Source organism: Camarhynchus parvulus, chromosome 10 (genome assembly GCF_901933205.1).
Source record: "Camarhynchus parvulus chromosome 10, STF_HiC, whole genome shotgun sequence".
NCBI lineage: Eukaryota > Metazoa > Chordata > Aves > Passeriformes > Thraupidae > Camarhynchus > Camarhynchus parvulus.
The window spans coordinates 19,029,203-19,048,689 of NC_044580.1; the positions used below are offsets into that span (position 1 = coordinate 19,029,203).

Genomic DNA, 19,487 nt, shown 5'->3' on the forward strand with positions numbered 1-19,487 from the left:
AAAAAAAGTAGTGGATTGTTTTATGCTGCAGAGCTGTGCGGAGCAGAGAGCTTTCCCTGTGACTTGTGGCAGTGAAAAGCTGGTTTGAAAAGCTGAATTTGGGGTTTTGTGATGGCAGAGCTGTCAAAACACTGTTGCTGAGGTGGACAGGGATTTTCTTTCATCAGGAAGATGGATCGTGGTTTGGACCGGGCTGGTTTCAGCTGCATCCCTGACAGACAGAGGGAACTCAGAGATGGCAGAATTGTACCTGGACATCAGGGAATTGTACCTGGACATCAGGGAATTGTACCTGGCAATTGTCCCATCTGGGACATCAGGGAATTGTACCTGGACATCAGGGAATTGTACCTGGCAATTGTCCCATCTGGGACTCAGAGAATTGTACCTGGACATCAGGGAATTGTACCTGGACATCAACCCCGGAGAGCTGGAACGCGGAGGAGCCATGATGCGCGTGACACCGCTGGCACAACTGCATCCAGCCCTTCCCTAACCTGCTCCTGCAGGCCTTGGACTGGCCCAGAGCCCATTCCCAGTGCCCGTTCCCAGAGCCCATTCCCAGTGCCCATTCCCAGTGCCCATCCAGTGCCCATTCCCAGTTTGCTCCGCAGGGACACCGAGGCAGGGATGGGCAGAGCCGGGCCCGGAACCCCGAGCCCAACTCTCACCCAGCACCGCAATCCCCCTCCCCGCGTCCCCGAGTGCCACATTCGGACACCCCCGGGCACTTGAGGGGCAGTGACTCCCCGAGCTCCGCGGGCAGGTCATGGCAGCGCAGCGGGCACGGCCCGGACTTTGTGTTTGAGTTTGTATTTTTGTTTGTGTTCGTGTTTGTGATGGGACAGCCCGCACCGAACCCGGCCGGAGCAGCCCCGGGCGGTCCCTCCGAACCCCCGGGATCTCTGCACCGCTTCCTGCGGGAATCCCGGCCCGGCCCGTTCGGCTTCGCCTTTAGCTGCGCTTTTCCCGTCAAAACACGAGGCACAGAAAGAGGAAAGCAGCTCACCGCGGGGCCGGGCCCGCCTCCTACCGCCCATGGCGCCGCCTCCCCTTCCTCTTCCCCTTCCTCCTCCTCCTCCCGCTGCCGCCGCCGCACATCCCCTCCTCCCGGGGCTCCGTTTTGGTTCCGGGGCAGCGGCTCCTTCCTGCGGGAGGGCGGTGCAGGCTGTGCCCGGCCCGGCCCGGCCCGGCTCGGCCCGGCGCGGCGGCCGCAGCATGTGAGCCCGCGGGGCGGGGATGCTCTGGCTGCTCTGCGGCCCCTGCGGCGCCATGGACAGCCAGGCGCTCGTCATCCGCATCAAGATCCCCGACGGGGCCGCCGTGGACTGGACCGTGCACTCCGCGCCCCAGCTGCTCTTCAGGGATGTGCTGGTGAGTGAGTCCGGCCGGCACCGGGACCCCCGAGCCGGCCCGGGGGATGGCACCGGGACCCCGCTCCTAATCCGGGGGATGGCACCGGGACCCCCGAACCGGCCATCAGGAGATGCCACCATCCCTGCTCCGTGCGCCCAGGGTGTCCGAACCCCTCCCGGGATGGCGGAAGGTGTTTTTGGGGTGTGTTTTGGCGGAATGTTTTAACCGGAGGGTGGTTTTTGTCCGTCCCGGGCTAGCACCGGCGTTGCGATGTTTCGGGAGGATGCCGCAGGTGGCGGGCAGGGCCATCGTGCCCCGGTTTGGGCTGCAGGGAACCTCTGGAGTGCCCAAATCCGCCCCCGTGTGTGGGCAGGGACACCTCGGGGTCAGGGCATCCCCTCCTGCGTGCCTTGGGAAGGAATTCCCTGCTCAGGAGAGGTGAGGGCTCTGTGCCGGGGCTGGGGCCACAGCTGCTCATGTGGCGTGTCCCCTCCCGGGCTGGGGCTCTGCTGTGCCTCCTGTTCCTCAGCCCCTTCCCTGCTGTGGCTTTGTGTCCCTCTGCACACGAGGATGCTCTGCTTACTCAGAAATGGGAGTGGGAGTTTGTCCTGCTCGGAAATGGGAGTGAGCGTTTGTGTATCCCACTCCGAAATGGGAGTGAGTGTTTGTCCCACTCAGAAATGAGTTTGTCCCACTCGGAAATGGGAGTGGGTGTCTATTGTTTATCTCACTCAGAAATGGGAGTGAATGTTTGTGTATCCCACTCCAAAATGGGAGTGAGTGTTTGTCCTGCTCAGAAATGGGAGTGGGTGTTTATTGTGTATCCCACTCAGAAATGGGAGTGGGTGTTTATTGTGTACCCCACTCAGAAGTGGGAGTGGGTGTTTATTGTTTGTCCCACTCAGAAGTGGGAGTGAGTTTTTATCCCACTCAGATTTCGCAGGTGTTGTTCCCCTCAAAATGGGGTTTTCCCACTCTTTCCCAGCTGCGTCCTTAGCCCAAAGAGCAGCTCAGGGTGATCCTTTCTGCTGCCTGCCCTCACCTCCCCTCCCCAGCACATCCCAGGACTCTGTGTGCCCCCATTTCTCTAAAGAAAACCTTCCCATGGCACCCCTCAGGTGCACGTTCAGTTTTTAGTTCTGTTATGAAGCTGGAGAGAGATTTTGCAGGTGTCTTTCAGGAGGTCGATCCTGTGGAAAGGACACGTGGGGATGGAGGGCTGGGTTGCTGGAAGATGCTCGGTGTTGGTTGCAGAGCTAACTGGAAGGGTTGACAGAAATCCCAGCTGTCATTTTCCCAACATTTAGCATTTTCCACGACTTTCTGTAGATGGAGGAGTGAGAGCAGCACCTTTGACAGATCAGGGAGGTTTTTGGGAGGGGCAGTTTCCCCTTGGTGGTTGCACAAGCCTGGGGTGACCCTCTGTGCCCTCAAACAAAGGTGGAGCAAATGGGTCTGGTTTTCTCCAACTCTGCTTCATGTTTTCCTTTTTTTTTTTCCCCAAAATAAAGCGAAATTACCCCTGATTCTTGGGCTCTCCTTTGCCATCCTGGAATTATTTAAAATTCAGGTTGGTTATTTCACAGTAAGTGGAGCTCTTGTGGCCAGTGGGTGAGAGAGGATCTGGAGTGGCAGCAAAGCCTCCTGAGAACTCCTGAGGGTGGAGGAGTGAGAAGGTGAACCAAGGAGGGCAGTCAGGCAAAAACCTGGAGCTTGGGACATCTCAGAGCTCCAGGTTTTTCACTGTGAGATGGTTTTAAGCAGGGATCTGGTGGAGAATAGGCAGAGGGACCATTACAGATTGGACCTTGCTGGATTTGTTAAAAATCAGAGTTTCTGTCATGTTCAGTGATGGAATTGGAGCACGATTTGGGTTGGAAGGGACCTTAAATCCCATCCCACCCGCTGCCATCAGGGACACCTTCCACTGTCCCAGGCTGGCCTGGCTCATTCCAGGGACCTGGGGCAGCTCTGGGCACCTGGTGCTGCTGCTCTTGTCCTGTCCCACCTGTGCTGCTGATGAGAATTTCATTTGTCCCCTGTCAGGCTGCTGCAGTCAGGTGTTGGTGGTTGTGTTTCAGGAGGTGCCATCACAGCATTCACCTGGACTTAATTGGTCAGGTAAATACAGGAATTAAATGAAAGAAATTAAATTAAAATAAAATAAAATAAAATAAGTTAGGCTCAAATCCACTCAGGAGTGGTGGGTCAGATAAATACAGGAATGAAACGAAATAATGAAATTAAATTAAAATAAAAAAAATGATAAAATAAATAAGGCTCCAGTCCACTCAGGAGTGCTGGATGTGGGAGCGGGGCTGCCCTCGGGGTGATTGCTCCCACCTGGCAGGCAGCTCCGCGGGGTTTCAGGAGTTCAGTTGCTGCAGCAACAGTTCAAGAGCCCGGGGAGAATTCAGGGGTTCCCTGTTGAGGTCAATCACCGGGGAGCAGCAATCCAAGCATGTCCCCCAGGGGTTTCTCAGGCTCTGAACAATCCCCGTGGGGCTGCCTGGAGCTCCCCTGCTCCATCCCATCCCTGTGCCCCTGTCCCAAGGGGGTTTTTGGGATTTTCTGTCCTGCTGGAGCTGCAGAACCACATTTGGGGCCAGCCCCAAACCAGGGGCATGTCTCAGAACCTGCACCCATGAGAGCTGATTTGGGCTCCTCTTCCTTCCAGGTGGTCACAGGGGCTGCTCTGTGTTCAGAAAGCCCCATAAAATTATCTTTGAGATTTTATTTTATATTTTCAGGTGGTTTTTAAGCTGATTTTTATTAATTTTGCCTCTCAGTGAGTGCAGCATTTCAGGCTGTTGTGCAGGTTTATTTCCATCCCCATTTTCAGAGCTGTTCTTCCTGGTGTTACTTGAAATAAGTTCTGTGTGTATCAGCTCTGCAGGCCTGTGAGTTTCCAGTAAATAGCTTTATTTTTAAGGCCCCACTAAATGAGTTACAATAAGCTTATTTTTTTTTCCCTCAAGCTGTCTGCATTCCTCCTGTCACTGGTATTTAAGCACTTGGTGTTAATTCTGGGTAACTTCACATTGTCATAGTGAGATAAAACAAATTTAATTGGAATGTGAGAGCTGTGGCTTCAATATTTACCCTGGCATTTGAGCAGAGTTTCACATTTTCTGCTTTCTCACCCCTGCTCCTCCAGAGAACAGATTTGGTTTTTGGTTTCCTCTTGCACCTACTGTTCCCTGATTTTTCTCCTCATTTTTAGGGGTTTTTCTGTTCTGTATCCCTTACATAAACCCACTTCAGCAAGTGGGTAATGTTTTATTATAAAATATATTATATTATATTGTTTATATGTTTTATATATTATTACATTATTTATATATTTTATATTATATTATTTATATATAATATATTGTATCTATTATATGCATAATAGATAATATAAAAGATATATTATATAATATATATTGTATATATTATATATTGTATTATATTATGTTTTTATATTATATTATTTAGATTATTTATATATTGTATATATTATATATTTTATTATAAAATATATATTATATACTAGATAACAAATATATTGTGTATATTATATATTGTATTATATTATATATTATATTATTATCTGCCTCCAAGTGGGAGTATTTTATTGCTCGTGATCTCTGTTGTGATAGCAGAAAATCCCCCGTGCACATGTAATCCTTTGGAATTTGGAATAATCCTTTAATCCTGGGTCAGCCCGAGGTCTGGGGGTTGGAAGTGGGGTGGAGCTGCTGCAGACACTTTGGGAATTTCACAGTGATGGGATTTCCCTGCCAGCCTGGTTTCTCTCAGTTACACTCATTTCATGGAATTATTGAGAGCTGGGCAAAGCTTTGGGGGCTGTTGGTGTTTATTTAGTGCAGGAGTTGGGGTGTGTAATTCACTTATTGATTATTACTTAGTTAGTAATTACTTTTTGATTATTGCTTACTATTAAAGAAGTCTCGATACACAGGAAAAGTTATTCTGGAGGGGTGTAGATAAGATAAAAATGAGGTAAAAATAAGATTTTTTTTTTTTAAATCACTATTTCAGAGCTTTGGGAGGTTTGGACTTTTCCAAGCAGAATTTTGGGATCTCAGAGCTGCCTCTGAAGCTTCCACACCCCCTTAAATGCAGTTTTTAAACAATTTTAAAATCCATTTCTTAGAAGCGTCTGTGTGCCCATAGATGAACCTTTACCAGGGGCTTAAATCTAACACAATTAAAGTGTGTTTGCTGAGGAATTTCCAATGTTTAAATGAATGGATTTAGAAAGAATTTGTACAGTCTTCTGTGTAGGCAAGACTGATTTATCAGAAATAGTGGCTTTTGACTGAGGCTGGTAAACCTGGAGAATGGAAGAATTTTTATCAACATGGAAATATTTTATTGGTGGTTTTTCCTATTTTTGCCTCTACAAATTTACAATTCCACCATTAAGCCACACTGCGCGTTTCTGGTGTGCAATTAATAGTTTGAATCACATTTCTTGATTTATCTTCACACCTAAGACGCCACCAGAAAGTTTTGTATTTATTATTTGCTTCAGTTGGCTCTGTGGAAATCCTGTGCTGCTTCCACATGTTATTAATTGTGTCTCTGTGCCACGGAATCTTTAATTTAATGCCTTAAGATGAAAAATGGAGAGAGCAGGAGGGGCAGGACATCAGTGCAGCTTTGGCAGGGGTGCTGAGCACCCTGAGAGGCTCCAGTGGATGTGCTGCCATAAATCCTGGGCTTCATTAATTCCCAAAAGTTCATTTTTCCCGGGGGTGGCAGGAGGCACCAGGGAGGGGCAGAGCCACGCTGGGCATTGGAGCCGTGCCCTGGTGTGGCTCCTGAGGGGCTGGGAAAATGATAAAAAATGTGAAAGTGATAAAAAAGGAGCTTCTCTGATACCAGCAGAAAAAATCTGGGTTGGAGGAGGGATGTGGAGCTGGAAGTGTTGGTGTGGTTTGGCTGAAAAATGGGAAAAGGTGAAAAAATGATCAAAGCTCTTCTCTGGTACTGGGAAAAAAAAATTGGGTTGGAAGTGGAAATTTTGGCTGAAAAAGGGTAAAAGCTCTTCTCTGGTAGCAGCAAAAATGGCTGTGTTGGAGGATGGATTGGAAATGGAAATGTTGCTGTGGTTTGGCTGGAAAAATGATAAAAGAGCTTCTTGGTACCTGCAAAAAAATCTGTGTTGGAGCAGGGATTGGAAGTGGAAATTTTGTCTGAAAACTGGCAAAAGATATTCTTTGGTACCAGCAAAAATTGCTGGGTTAGAGCAGGGATTGGAAGTGTTGGTGTGGTTTGGCTGGAAAAATTGGAAAAGGTGAAAAAATGATCCGAGCTCTTCTCTGGTACCAGCAAGAAAAAAAAAAAATTGGGTTGGAAATGGAAATTTTGGCTGAAAAATGGTAAAAGCTCTTCTCTGGTAGCAGCAAAAATGACTGGGTTGGAAGTGGAGATGTTGAGGTGTTTTGGCTGGAAAAATTATAAAAGAGCTTCTTGGTACCAGCAAAAAAATCTGGGTTGCAGCAGGGTTTGGAAGTGGAAATTTTGGCTGAAAAATGGTAAAAACTCTTCTCTGGTAGCAGCAAAAATGGCTGGGTTGGAGGATGGATTGGAGCTGGAAATGTTGGGGTGGTTTGGCTGGAAAAAATGATAGAAGCTGGAAAAATGATAAAAGAGCTTCTTGGTATCAGCAAAAAAATCTGGGTTGGAGCAGGATGTGGAAATGGAAATGTTGGTATGGTTTGGCTGGAAAAATGATAAAAGTTCTTCTTTAGTACCTGCAAAAAAGGCTGGATTGGAGCAGGGATGTGGAGCTGGAAGTGTTGGTGTGGTTTGGCTGAAAAAATGGGAAAAGCTGAAAAAATGGGAAAAGCTCTTCTCTGGTCCCAGAAAAAAAAAACAAAACAAAACAAAAAAAAAAAACCCAACAAAAAACCCAAAACCAGAAGGGTTGGAAGTGGAAATTTTGGCTGAAAAATGGTAAAAACTCTTCTCTGGTATCAGCAAAAACATCTGGGTTGGGGCAGGGATGTGGAATTTGAAGTGTTGGTGTGGTTTGGCTAAAAAATGATAAAAGTTCTTCTCTGGTACCAGCAAAAACATCTGGGTTGGAGCAGGGGTGTGTGGCTGGAGATGTTTTTGTGTTTGGTGCTGTGGAGCTGCCTCAGGTTCTGTCTCTGCTCCTTTGGGGGCTTCCAGTGAATTCCCCTCGGTATTTGACTGCACCTCCTGAGTTTTGGGGAAGTTCAAGTCCCAGCTGAGGCTGACAGAGCCCTCCAAACAGGAGAAAATGGGATTTTTAGAGTGAAAAAATAAATTCATAAAGCTCTTTTTGTGGCTGGTTTTGATCAGTTAGGTGCCTGTTTTTTTATGACCCAAGGAAAAAAATGGATTTTTTTCACCTGCAGGAGCAGAGAGCACAGAGCTGTTTGCAATTAGGGGGGAATTATTTGGGAAGAAAAGAGTTTTCCTGGAGGGGAGGAGAAAAACATTGTGATGGGAGCAGATTTGTGTTGTGCCCTAAAAACTTCCTCGTTTTGGGGCAGTGGGGAGGGATTCAAGCGATTTGTTGCAAATCAGGCTTTTCCCATTTGATATTTAATGAATTTTTCCTTGCATTTTTAGGATGTCATTGGTCAAGTTTTGCCAGATGCAACGACCACAGCATTTGAGTGTAAGTGTGACTTTTGTCTACCAGTTCCTTTGTCACGTTGCTGGGCTGTAACTGAAATAAAGAAATCATTTTTATGTTATTCTTCTTATATTCTGATTATATTTATTATTTTAAAATAAGTGATATTCATTATACGTCACGGTTAAATATTTATGCATTAATGCAACTTTAATAATGGCACTAAAGCAAGCAATATTTTATTATTTAATCACATCTGGAATATTTCCACGCAGGAGCTTTAATTACCAGCCTGACCTTACCATGCTCTTACTCCTCAGTGCAGTTTTATTGCTCAAATTAAATGAAAAGTATAAACTACCTGTAGGTCTCAGCTTAAAATTGTAATCCTCCAATCCTCCCAGCAAGTATTTAGGCTAATATCTGTTCTTTAAACCCTGTTTATTTTTATTTTTGAAGGGGTTCCTGGGGGATTGTCCTGTCTGGAGAGCAATCAGCTGCAAAGGGGGAGTGCCCCAGGGGATAAAATGCTGAAAAATGGGAGTTTTCTTCCAAATTGAGCAGGCTCCTGCTGCTCTCTTTTAATTTTTATTATATTTTTCCTTCTGTTTTCCTTTGAGATGAAAGGAAATTATAATTTTTATTATATTTTTTCATTTGGATTGCGGGGGATGGCAAGATCTGAGTGAGGGGTGACAGAGCAGATTTGGGATGGGGCCTTTAATTTTTAAAATTTTATTTTTATTTCTCCCTTTTTTAGAGCTTTGGGCCTCATTCTGCCTGTGGATAATCAAAGGAAATATTGATTTTTGGTCCTTCAAGTCCTATTTAATGCTCTTTTTCTTTTCACACCTTGTGTTTTCCTCTCCCAAAACAAAGTTTTATTTCTGAACCTCGGCGTTTTTCCTGCCCAGCTTTTGAACACCGGCCCTGAGCTTGCAGAGCCTTGCCATTTGTGGCTTTTTTCACTTTATTTGGTGTTAGCATTTGTGTGCCATCCCTGGCACGTCCCACTTGAGCTGTGTTTGAACTTCATGCTCCATCAGGGCAGCGCCCACAGCAGCAGTGCCATGTGCAGGAGTCTCCTGGAAAATTCTGATTTTTGTTCTGCCTCCCAACATCTGCTGCTGTGCCTTCCCTGCGTGTCTCTAGTCTGTCATTTCCAGCTGCTGAGCCCATTTCCCTGCCACTTTACTGCCATCTCAAATATGTCATGGATATTGATGCTTTTAAAGGGTTTTTTTTTTCTTTCCCCCCCTGGATTTTCCTGCGTGAAGTTCAGTTCTCCATCGCTGCCTCAGGTGGGGATAATTGTCTCCATCCCAGCTTTTTGTGGTTTTTATTTTGGTGTTCCCAGCCCCAGCATGGAAATGCAGATTTCCCCCTGCTCTCCAAGCCCCAGTGCCAACATCTGGCCCCTCAGCATCCTCCCATCCCCATCCCATCGCATCCCATCGCATCCCATCCCCATCCCATCCCCATCCCATCCCCATCCCATCCCCATCCCATCCCCATCCCATCCCCATCCCATCCCCATCCCATCCCCATCCCATCCCCATCCCATCCCCATCCCATCCCATCCCAGCCCCATCCCATCCCATCGCATCCCATCCCATCCCCATCCCCATCCCCATCCCATCCCATCGCATCCCCATCCCCATCCCATCCCATCCCATCGCATCCCATCCCACCCCATCCCATCCCATCCCACCCCATCCCATCCCATCCCATCCCATCCCATCTCCCATCCCCATCCCATCCCATCCCACCCCATCCCACCCCACCCATCGCATCCCATCCCATCCCATCCCACCCATCCCATCCCACCCCACCCACCCCCACCCCACCCATCCCACCCCACCCCACCCCACCCCACCCCACCCCACCCCACCCCACCCCACCCCACCCCACCCACCCCACCCCATCCCACCCCATCCCACCCCATCCCACCCCATCCCACCCCATCCCACCCCATCCCATCCCATCCCATCCCATCCCCATCCCATCCCATCCCATCCCATCCCTGCATCCCCGTTCCTGGCTCGCTGCAGGTTTGGGAATTTTGCTGCTCAGGGTTTGTTCTCCCATCTGCTGCTCTCTGCTGAGGATTCTTCCTCCATTTTAAATGGTGCTAAAACGTCCAGCCAGGACAGGGGGATGTTTTATTTTTGGTTTGTGCTGGAAAATCAGATCTGAGTGCTCTGGGTGAGGAGGGAAGCCTGGAAATCTTTCTGGATCCATTTTTGGGATGGTAAAGGAGCTCTGCTCAGGTTCAGGGCAGATTTTCTTCTGCCTGATTAATCTTTGCCTGATTAATTTAGATTAATTTTTATTTTTCTCTGCCTCTTCATCCACATATTTTCAATTCCTTCTGTTTGTACCTCCCATCAGGAATTCTGCAGCTGGGAACTGAGTTAATTTCTCAATCATTTCAAAGGGACAATGTGGATTTTTTCTGAATATTTTGCTAGAATTTTCCTTTTTTCCCCCTTTTTTTTTCCAATGGTCCGGCTCAGTGTGTTCCCTCTCCCCAGACCTTTTATCCATACATTCATCCCTCTTCTGCTTTCCCTCTGATCCCTCTTGTGGATGTGTGGTGCTCCAGTAGCTCTCTTCCTGTTTGAAACTCCAATTTTGAGGCTTTTATGTTTTACTCTTCTACATTGCTTTGGTTTTTTTTCATTTTTGGGCGTGTTTTTTATAATTTTGGGGTTTTTTCAGATTTTTTTTTTTGGGGGGGGTTTCATTATTACTTTCGAGAGGCAGAGTGAACAAAATCCTTTTCTCACACAATTTGAATTCCTTGGCTTCTTTTTTCCCCCCCCAGATTCTTGGGGTTTTCCCCAGATTCTTCATTTGGGTTTTTTTTCCCAGATTCTTGGAGGGCTTTTTTCCGCCCAGATTCTTGGGAATTCCAGCTTGGGGAAGGTTTTAGGGAAGGAATTCCAGCTTGGGGAAAGGTGCTCAGCTCAGGAGAGGTTCTGGCACTAAAAGAAACCTTCTGAGAGTGAGTTCTGAGCACTTTGTGCCCCTTTTAGGACAAAAATTCCAATTCTTGTTAATCAATATTTGGAGATTATATACCATTACTACATTATTATGTCAGAGTCCTTGTGCAGTTTCTTTTATAGAATTTTAGTTTTATTTGCTGCTGTGAGTGCAGATAAAGCCCTGCCTGTGTCAGGATTGTCCCTGTCCCCCTTCTCTTGCTCACCTGGTGCCTTCCTGTGGCAGATGAGGATGAGGATGGGGATCGCATCACGGTCAGGAGCGATGAGGAGATGAAGGCCATGCTGTCCTATGTGAGTACACTGCCACAAATCCTCATTTTCCCCCCATGTTTGTCATTTCTTCTTGGTGTTTGTTTGTTGCACAGCGTTGGACTGGGCCTTATCCCCGTGTTAAATTCCAGTTTTTGGTGTTCTGGGTGGGGTGGAGGTGGTTTCACACCGGATCCGTGGACAGGCTCCACTTCAGAAAAGAAAAAAGACTTGTTCACTTACTGATCATATCATAAACATTAAGAATAATGCATCTTAATGACTTTTGCATTAGGTATAGTGCAGGCTAAATGGACTATCAATTTCTTGTATTTTTTATGCAGTACTTAAAGTAACGGCTCATTAAAAATGAACCCCTGGGCTCTAAAAATTTTTCAAAATCTACTTTCATCTAGAGACTGCCTCACCCCTCCTACCAGAGGAGTTTCATTGTAGCTGCAGGCTCAATATTCATGGAGGATTTAAAGATGTGGTTTGTGTTTTTCAGGGGAGATGGATGTGGCTGCGTGTGCCTTTGTGTAGGTAGGGGTGTGTGAAATCTCTCTGTGTCCCCATAAATATAAATATAAATATAAATATAAATATAAATATAAATATAAATATCCCATTAACAGACATCTCCTGCAGGAGGGGAAGGGTGCAGTTACTGCTGGCCACAGGACCATTTGAATAAAGTGGGGAAAAAAATATCCTTGAACTTCTCTTTCCAAAGGAAATGAGTGAGCAGGAGGGTTAAAAAATGGGGATTTTCCCACTGGGCCAGAAGGATCAAAATTCCCATAAATGACCTGGCAGAGCCAAGCCCTGTTTGGGAGCACCCAGAGGTGATTTTGGGGGAAATTCAGAGGATCCCAGGCTGGTTTGGGTGGGGAGGGACCTGAAATCCCAGCCAGGGACACCTCCCAGGCTGCTCTGGGAATTCCAGCCCAGCCGGGAATCCCTTCCCAAAATCCCACCCAAATCTCCCATTTCCCACTCTGGATCCATTCCCTGGGTCCTGTCCCTCCTTCCTCTGTCCCCAGTCCCTCTGCAGCTCCCCTTTGGGGTCTCTGAGCATTCCCTGATCCTTCCCTTCTCCAGGAGAACATCCCCAGCTCTCCCAGCCTGGCTCATCCCCATGCTCCAGGTGGCTTTTTGGGATTTTCTTTCTCCCCCCAGATTCTTGGGAATTCCAGCTTGGGGAAGGTTTGAGGGAGGCAATTCCAGCTTGGGGAAGGTTTGAGGGAGGCAATTCCAGCTTGAGGAAGGTTTGAGGGAGGCAATTCCAGCTTGAGGAAGGTTTGAGGGAGGCAATTCCAGCTCGGGGAAGGTTTCAGGGAGGGAATTCCAGCTTGGGGAAGGTTTGAGGGAGGCAATTCCAGCTTGAGGAAGGTGCTCAGTTTCAGGAGAGGTTCTGGCACTAAAAACACCCTGCTGAGAGTGAAGTTCTGAGCACTTTGTGCCCCTTTTCTCTCCCTTTTTGGGTCCAGCAGCTGCCTGGAGTTCCCTCCCCTCAGAATTCCTGGTGGTTCTCTCTTTTCTCAGGAAAATCTCAGCCATTTTTTGCCTTCCAAGTGGCAAACTTTGAATTTTCCAGATGAATCATGCCTTGGGAAGGTCATTTTTTTGCTATGCTTCCAAGCTCACTGTTCAAGTTTCAGTACATTAGAGTTCTGATTGCCCAACTCTCTGCTTCCCCTGCAAAATTATGGGATGCCTGGAAATGACTTCTCTCTGCTTCAGCAGCTTCTTCTTCTCTGAAGAATTTTTCTCCTCGGTTTCAAACTAATTTTTTATTTGAGCGTTGCACTGATGGTTGAACTTCCTCACATCCTATGGGCTTCGTTTTGGGATGTGTTTACCAGGGAAACAAATGTTCTGAGCCTAGGAAAGGAATTCATTCATGATCTTGGGGAAGATAAGAAATACTCATTCTGAGGCCTGCAACAAATATTTGGAGTTTTGGCCAGCTGGGAAAGTATTTCAGGGAATTCTGATGTGGTGCAGGTGTTCTCTAAAATGTAAATAAAGTGGATTTTTTTCAGTTTAAGCAGAAAAAACCAATTCCCTGAGATTGGACTTTGGAACATATTATAACTGGGAAGATATTTTGAGTAATTTTGATATTTGGGGTAGTTTTTGTGTTTATTTGGGGTAGTTTTTGTGTTTATTTGGGGTCGATTTTGTGTTTATTTGGGGTCCTTTTGATACTTATTTGGGGTCCTTTTGATACTTATTTGGGGTCCTTTTGATGCTTATTTGGGGTCATTTTGATGCTTATTTGGGGTCATTTTGGTATTTCTTTGGGGTCATTTTGATACTTATTTGGAGTAATTTCGATATTTCTTTGGAATAATTTTAAACCTTCCCTTTAGGTTCTTTGCTTTATGAATTTGACAAGAACTTAATTCAGGTCTGGAATTCTCTCAGATGATGCAAAATTGCTTTGAATCAGGCTGATTTCGGGGGGTGTAAATGGGGTTTTTTTCAGTGCTGGGCAGTGCAGTTAATTAAGGACAGCTGTGGAGCTGCTTGGGAGCTGTTGTCTTGTATCTGTATAAAAAGGCAGTAATTTTTTTGACAGCCACTGATTGGAAAGTTGCTTGCAGCTCTCTGAAAGCAAGGGCTACACGCTCTGGATCAATAAGTGGCAAATTTCCCATTAAAAAGAATACCTGAACAATGTTCCAAATAGCCACTGGCATCTTAATTTTCCATGGAAACCTCCAGCGCTGGCCTGTGGAGGACAAGTCATTTTCAGACAATTTTTCCAGACTACTTGTTAACAGTTATTGCTGTCCCAAAAGGTTGACAGCTTACATGATTGATATTTCATTTACTTGTCATCACTGGTGAGTAATGGAGAGGCTTTTTCCTCCCTCTCCCTCCCTCCCTCCCCCTCTGTTGTGTTTTTTGGGGGGCAGGAACCACTCTCAGGTGTGTTTATTCCAGTTGGTTATTCCAGGGAGGGATCAGAAACGTTTCTGTCCTGTGTGGGGGATTCCGCAGGTCGTGGAATTCTCTTGGTGAAGTGGAAATTCCAAAGCTGAAAGCTCATCCCGTGGGTAGGGACAGCTTCCACCAGCCCAGGCTGCTGCAGCCTGGCCTTGGATATTCCAGGGATCCAGGGGCAGCCCAAGGCCAGGAATTCCTTCCCAAAATCCATCTAAATCTTCCCTTGTCCGCTCTGAAGCCATTCCCTGTGTCCTGTCCCTCCATCCCTTGTCCCAAATCCCTCACCAGCTCTCCTGGAGCTCCTTTAGGATCCCTGATCATTCCCTGATCCTTCCCTTCTCCAGGAGAACATTCCCAGCTCTCCCAGCCCGAGCATCTTGCTGGGTTTTGATGTTCTCAGCTCCTTTTCCAGCCCTTTTTACCCATTCTGGGGTTTTTTCAACCAACAAACACCCCTGGATCACTGCAGCAGCTCCTGCTCACTGTCTCAGGATGTCTGCAGGGAATTTTTGGGCTCTCAGCTTTGGGATCCTCTGTGCTGATCCTTCATCACTGCCCAGAATTCCAGATCCCTTTGGGATTCCCTTGGAGTTTTCAAACTGCCCGGTTTTGGGGTAATTTTGGGGATATTTGGGGTTTATTTGCACCAAGTCTCTGTGGCCATGTTTGGTTTTCCTGGCCCCTCCAGCTGTGCCAGCTGCTGCATTTGCTGTGAATGTCTCATTTCGTCACCTGCTGGAGCACTCCCAGCTCTCCCTGCCGAGGCAGGAGCAGATCCCTGTGGCCCCACAGCTCCCTGTTTTAAATTCCTTTTTGTGGGAGCGCTGCAGATGGACAGGAACCATCTGAAGGCTGATCTGCACTGTGGCAATTACAGAGAAAACTCAAACACACAGAATTAAACAATCCATAAGTGCTTTTACCACTCCTGGCTTACTGACTCATCTCTTTTTTGTTTTTTTTTTTTTTTTTTTGCAGTATTACTCCACTGTGATGGAGCAGCAAGTGAATGGACAATTGATAGAGCCTCTGCAGATCTACCCACGAGGTAATGCTGAGCAAATCCCAGTCATCAGCCCGGGGAACTGGTGCTGGAACAGCTCCTGGCACGTTTTGGGGAGGTTTAAATGCACAGAGCATCGTGTTTACCTCTTAATTTGGAGAGAGGAATTCATTATTGTGGGGAGTGTGGAGAAAAGTGCATTTATTGCATAGAAAGCAGCTAATTTCCTGGAGTAAATTAGACTAACGAGGTTGGCAGAGTACATATTTAAGTACATTTAAAGAACTCGTTGGTGATGGTTCTTTCCAAGCAAAGCAGATGAATAACTGAAGGCTTGGATACTTATGAAAATTGAGCTTTTTAAAGCTGTTTTGATGTCATTAATCAGCCTGCCAGGCTGGGAGTGTCCCTGTCACCACTGTGGGACGTGTCTGCCACAGCAGCTCCAGCCAGGACCAAGTTTTTATCTGAAATTTGGGCATTTAGTGCTGTCCAAATATTCACAAGCACTTCAATAATTCTCCTGAACAGGGAGATGTAATCAGTTCTGTGGACTGAGGCAGTTAAAAAATAGGTTATCTCCAAGCTGACAGAAATCCACAGGCAGCTCAGGAGGGTTTTTGGGAATGCTCTCTCTGAGCTCCAGGAATGGCTGGAAAAAGCCTCCTGCGTTACATAATTCACTCAGATCTCAGTAGCCAGGCTCTGAATCTCTGCCTCTTAATTGATGGAACTGAGAAGGTTGAAATTCTCCAAGTAAATCTCCCAGCAATAAATTAATTAAAATAATTAAAAATTAAACTCCCCTCACTTAACAGATATTACACAAATAATCATACTGTGAGGCTCCCAATTAAACATTCCACACTTCCATTACTTACAACTCTCTGAAGTTTGAATTGGGCAATTAACAGGAGCCTCCTCCACCCTGCTTACGAGCTCTCCAAAGAGGCTGGGGGGGATTCCCTGTGCTCCCCTGCAAAGGGGACAGGAGTTTGAGGGGAATCTGGGAAATTGGGGTTTGTGGGAAATTGGGATTTATGGAAAATTGGGTTTGTCTGGCTCAGGCTGGCAGGGTCTGGGTGGGAGGGGATTCCCAGGTGTGGGAGCTGTGACCTCCTCAGGGCAGGGAGAGGGAGGCGTCTCCTGCCTCTTCCCAGGCATGGATCATGGAGTCCTGGAATGGTTTGGGGGGGAAGGACCTGAAATCCCATGGGTCCCATCCCATCCTATCCCATGGATCCCATTTCATCCAATATTTATGATTCCATCTCATCCCCATTCCCATTTCATCCCATGGATCCCATCCCATCCCATGGGCAGGGGACACCTTTCGCTGTCCCAGGCTGCTCCCAGCCCTGTCGACCCTGGCCTGGGACATTCCCAGGGATCCAGGGGCAGCCCCAGCTGCTCTTGGAATTCCATCCCAGCCCTCCCCACCCTCCCAGCCAGGAATTCCTTCCCAAAATCCCATTATTCATCCCTGCCCTATCCCATTTAAACCATTACCTGCGTCCTGTCCCTCTAGCCCTTGTCCCCAGTCCCTCCCCAGTTCTCCTGGAGCCCTTTAGGGATCCTGGAAAAGCTCTGAGGATTCCTTGGATCCTCCTCGTGTGTGGCTCAGGGAAACTGGATGATCCGAGTAGGTTGGGAAATCTTGGGATTTTCCTTTAACTCTTTACCTTTCCCTGTAAACACCCAGTCCCAGGGAATGCTGCCAGGAGCTGCTCACACCTCACCCACCCTGGGGTTTAAAGGACATTTTGGGATTTAACCTTCTCCCTTTGGCTCATTCCTGGAGAGCCAGCCCTGGGAATTCCTGTTCCTGCTGCTGTCTCCTGGATGATCTCTGGCTGGACAGAATTGGGAATTGTCTCAGTTCTGCCCCAGCCACCTGCAGGTCCTCACCCCTGGCTCAGCTCCGGCTCTGCTGCATTTCCTCCTCCCCACTCCCTCCAAATGCTCCAGAGCTCAGGTTTTGTTTCATCTTCCCAAACCACCTCCTTAAAATCACTTTTTTCCTAGGTTAGAGCTTTCAAACTCCCCCCAAACCACCCCTGAGCTCTGCAGCTCCTCTAAAATACCCAACAAAATTACAAAATCCACTTTCCTGCTCTTTTTCTTTTGCTTTCCTTCTTTTTTTTTTTTTTTCTTTCTTGCTCTCCTTCATTTTTTTAATTATTTTTTTCTTCCCTGCGTGCTTGTCCTGCCTCTCTAATGAACATCCCAAATTTTGGCAGCCCTTTTCTCCTGTGCCCTTCTGGCCCTGCCTCTCCGCGTTCCCCACTTGAAAGCCCCAGCAGCTTTTCTGCCTCTAATTTCCACTTCTTCCCTTTCAAGAGATCCCTTTGCAAATCCTTTGAGTTCTTTTCCTTTCCTGCCTCTCTGACTTCTGAGGAAGCCTCAGTTCCTGCTCCCAAAAACTCCTGTATTCCATAAAAATCCTGTCAGGAGCACATTTCCACATGCCAACCTGTGTTACCTGGGCTGGCTTTATTTATTCATAACAAAAATATCTTCAAGGGGAAAAATTTTGGTATTTTCTCTATTTTTAATAGGTTTATTATTGCTGATTAGGTAGTAAGAGGCAGAGGGGGATTTTATATTAAAAATAAATGTCTGTATGTGGTGTACATATAAAAATGTGTGCACACATATATATCTATATATATATTTAAATCTCCTCTCTATATTTGTATATATATCTGTATATATAAATATATTTTAGATAGCTATATATATTTATATATATGTAAAAATTAATAAAATTTTTATATCTAGATATATTTTTATATATCTACATTTTTTGTATATCTGCATATTTTTAGTATATCTATGTATTTATATATATTTCTATATTTTTATATATCTTTATATTTTAAACATATACCTGTATATATTTATTTCTATATATATTTATCTCTACATATATTTTATATATATGTCTATATTTTTATATATATCTACATACCTTTTAATGTATTTATATATTTTTTTATATATATCTATATACCTTTTTATGTATTTATATATATTTTTATATATATCTATATACCTTTTTATGTATTTATATATATTTTTATATATATCTATATACCTTTTTATATATTTATATATTTTTAATATATTTATCTCTATCTTTTACCCATGTTATTTACAGCCTATTTCTGGAATGCAAGGTGAACACAGCATCCAAATACACACCCTAAAAATCACTATTGATTGAGTATCTTGTTCAAAATGTCAATTTTAATCTATTGGCAAGCCAGAATGGTTTTATTGTTTATTTTTTACAAATACTTATATGTATTTATAGTTCATAATTTAGGGTTGGTTTTTTTTTAATATGCAATATTTTCCCTCTCTGGACGCACGTGGTAATTTTGGATGTTGTTGGAAGGCACGTGGCCCTCAGTGCTGTGTCCAGTAACCATCCCCTGTGTCCTTCTGCCTCATGAATAGTTCTGCTGCCTGCTCTCAGAAACAGGAGGAGGGGAAAAAACTCAGATTTCTGCCATCCCTCAGCAGTGCCAGCCCCTCTGACGCACCTTGCAGGGCCCTGGGGCTTCCAACAGCTCGTCCCTGGCTGGAGAACTGGGAATGTTCCCCTGGAGGCAGCTCAGGAAAAGGTTTCCTCCTCCTCCTCCTCCTCCTCCTCCTCCTCCTCCTGGCAGCTCATCCCTCTGAACCCAGCCAGCGCCATCCAGTGCCACCTTTGGAGCCCTGTCCCCAAAAAGTGACACTTTCGGTGGCATTTATTCAATATTTAGCTCTTATTTATTCAGTATTTACCTTTTATTTATTCAGTATTTACCAGAGAGGCTCACTGCTGTTACCCCTGCCTTGGTTTTTTCCCTGTTTGGTTTTCCCCAGGTGTTTCCCCCATATTTACCTTTGATTTATTCAATATTTACCTTTTGGAGGCTCTGCTGTTGCCTCAGGTTTGGGTTTTCCCCCCAGGTTTGTTTTTCCCCAGGTTTCCCCCATGTTTTTCCTCCATATTTACCTTTTATTCATTTGGTATTTACCTTTTAATTATTCAGTCCTTACAAGAGAGGCTCACTGCTCTTACCCCTGCCATGGTTTTTTCCCCCCTTGTTTGGTTTTTTTTTTCCCCTTTTTTTTTTTTTTTCCCATATTTGTTTTCCCCCATGGTTTTCCTCCATATTTACTTTTTATTTATTCAGTATTTACATTTTGGAGGCTCTGCTGTTGCCCCTGTTTGGTTCCCCCCCTCCCCGTTTGTTTTTCCCCAGGTTTCCCTCATGATTTCCTCCCATATTTACCTTTT

At 45.8% G+C, this 19,487-nt stretch overlaps 1 protein-coding gene across 2 annotated transcripts in view; it reads left to right on the forward strand.

The window, feature by feature from the left end:
- Positions 1-1,126: 1,126 nt before the first annotated feature.
- Positions 1,127-19,487, forward strand: part of MAP2K5 (mitogen-activated protein kinase kinase 5) — a 117,648-nt gene continuing 99,287 nt past the window's right edge. For both annotated transcript variants that reach the window (XM_030955117.1, XM_030955118.1), the window contains exons 1-4: positions 1,127-1,374; positions 7,972-8,020; positions 11,213-11,280; positions 15,172-15,241. In XM_030955117.1, coding sequence (XP_030810977.1) covers positions 1,240-1,374; positions 7,972-8,020; positions 11,213-11,280; positions 15,172-15,241 — 322 coding nt within the window. In that variant the 5' untranslated portion in view covers positions 1,127-1,239. The remainder of the gene's footprint in view (positions 1,375-7,971; positions 8,021-11,212; positions 11,281-15,171; positions 15,242-19,487) is intronic.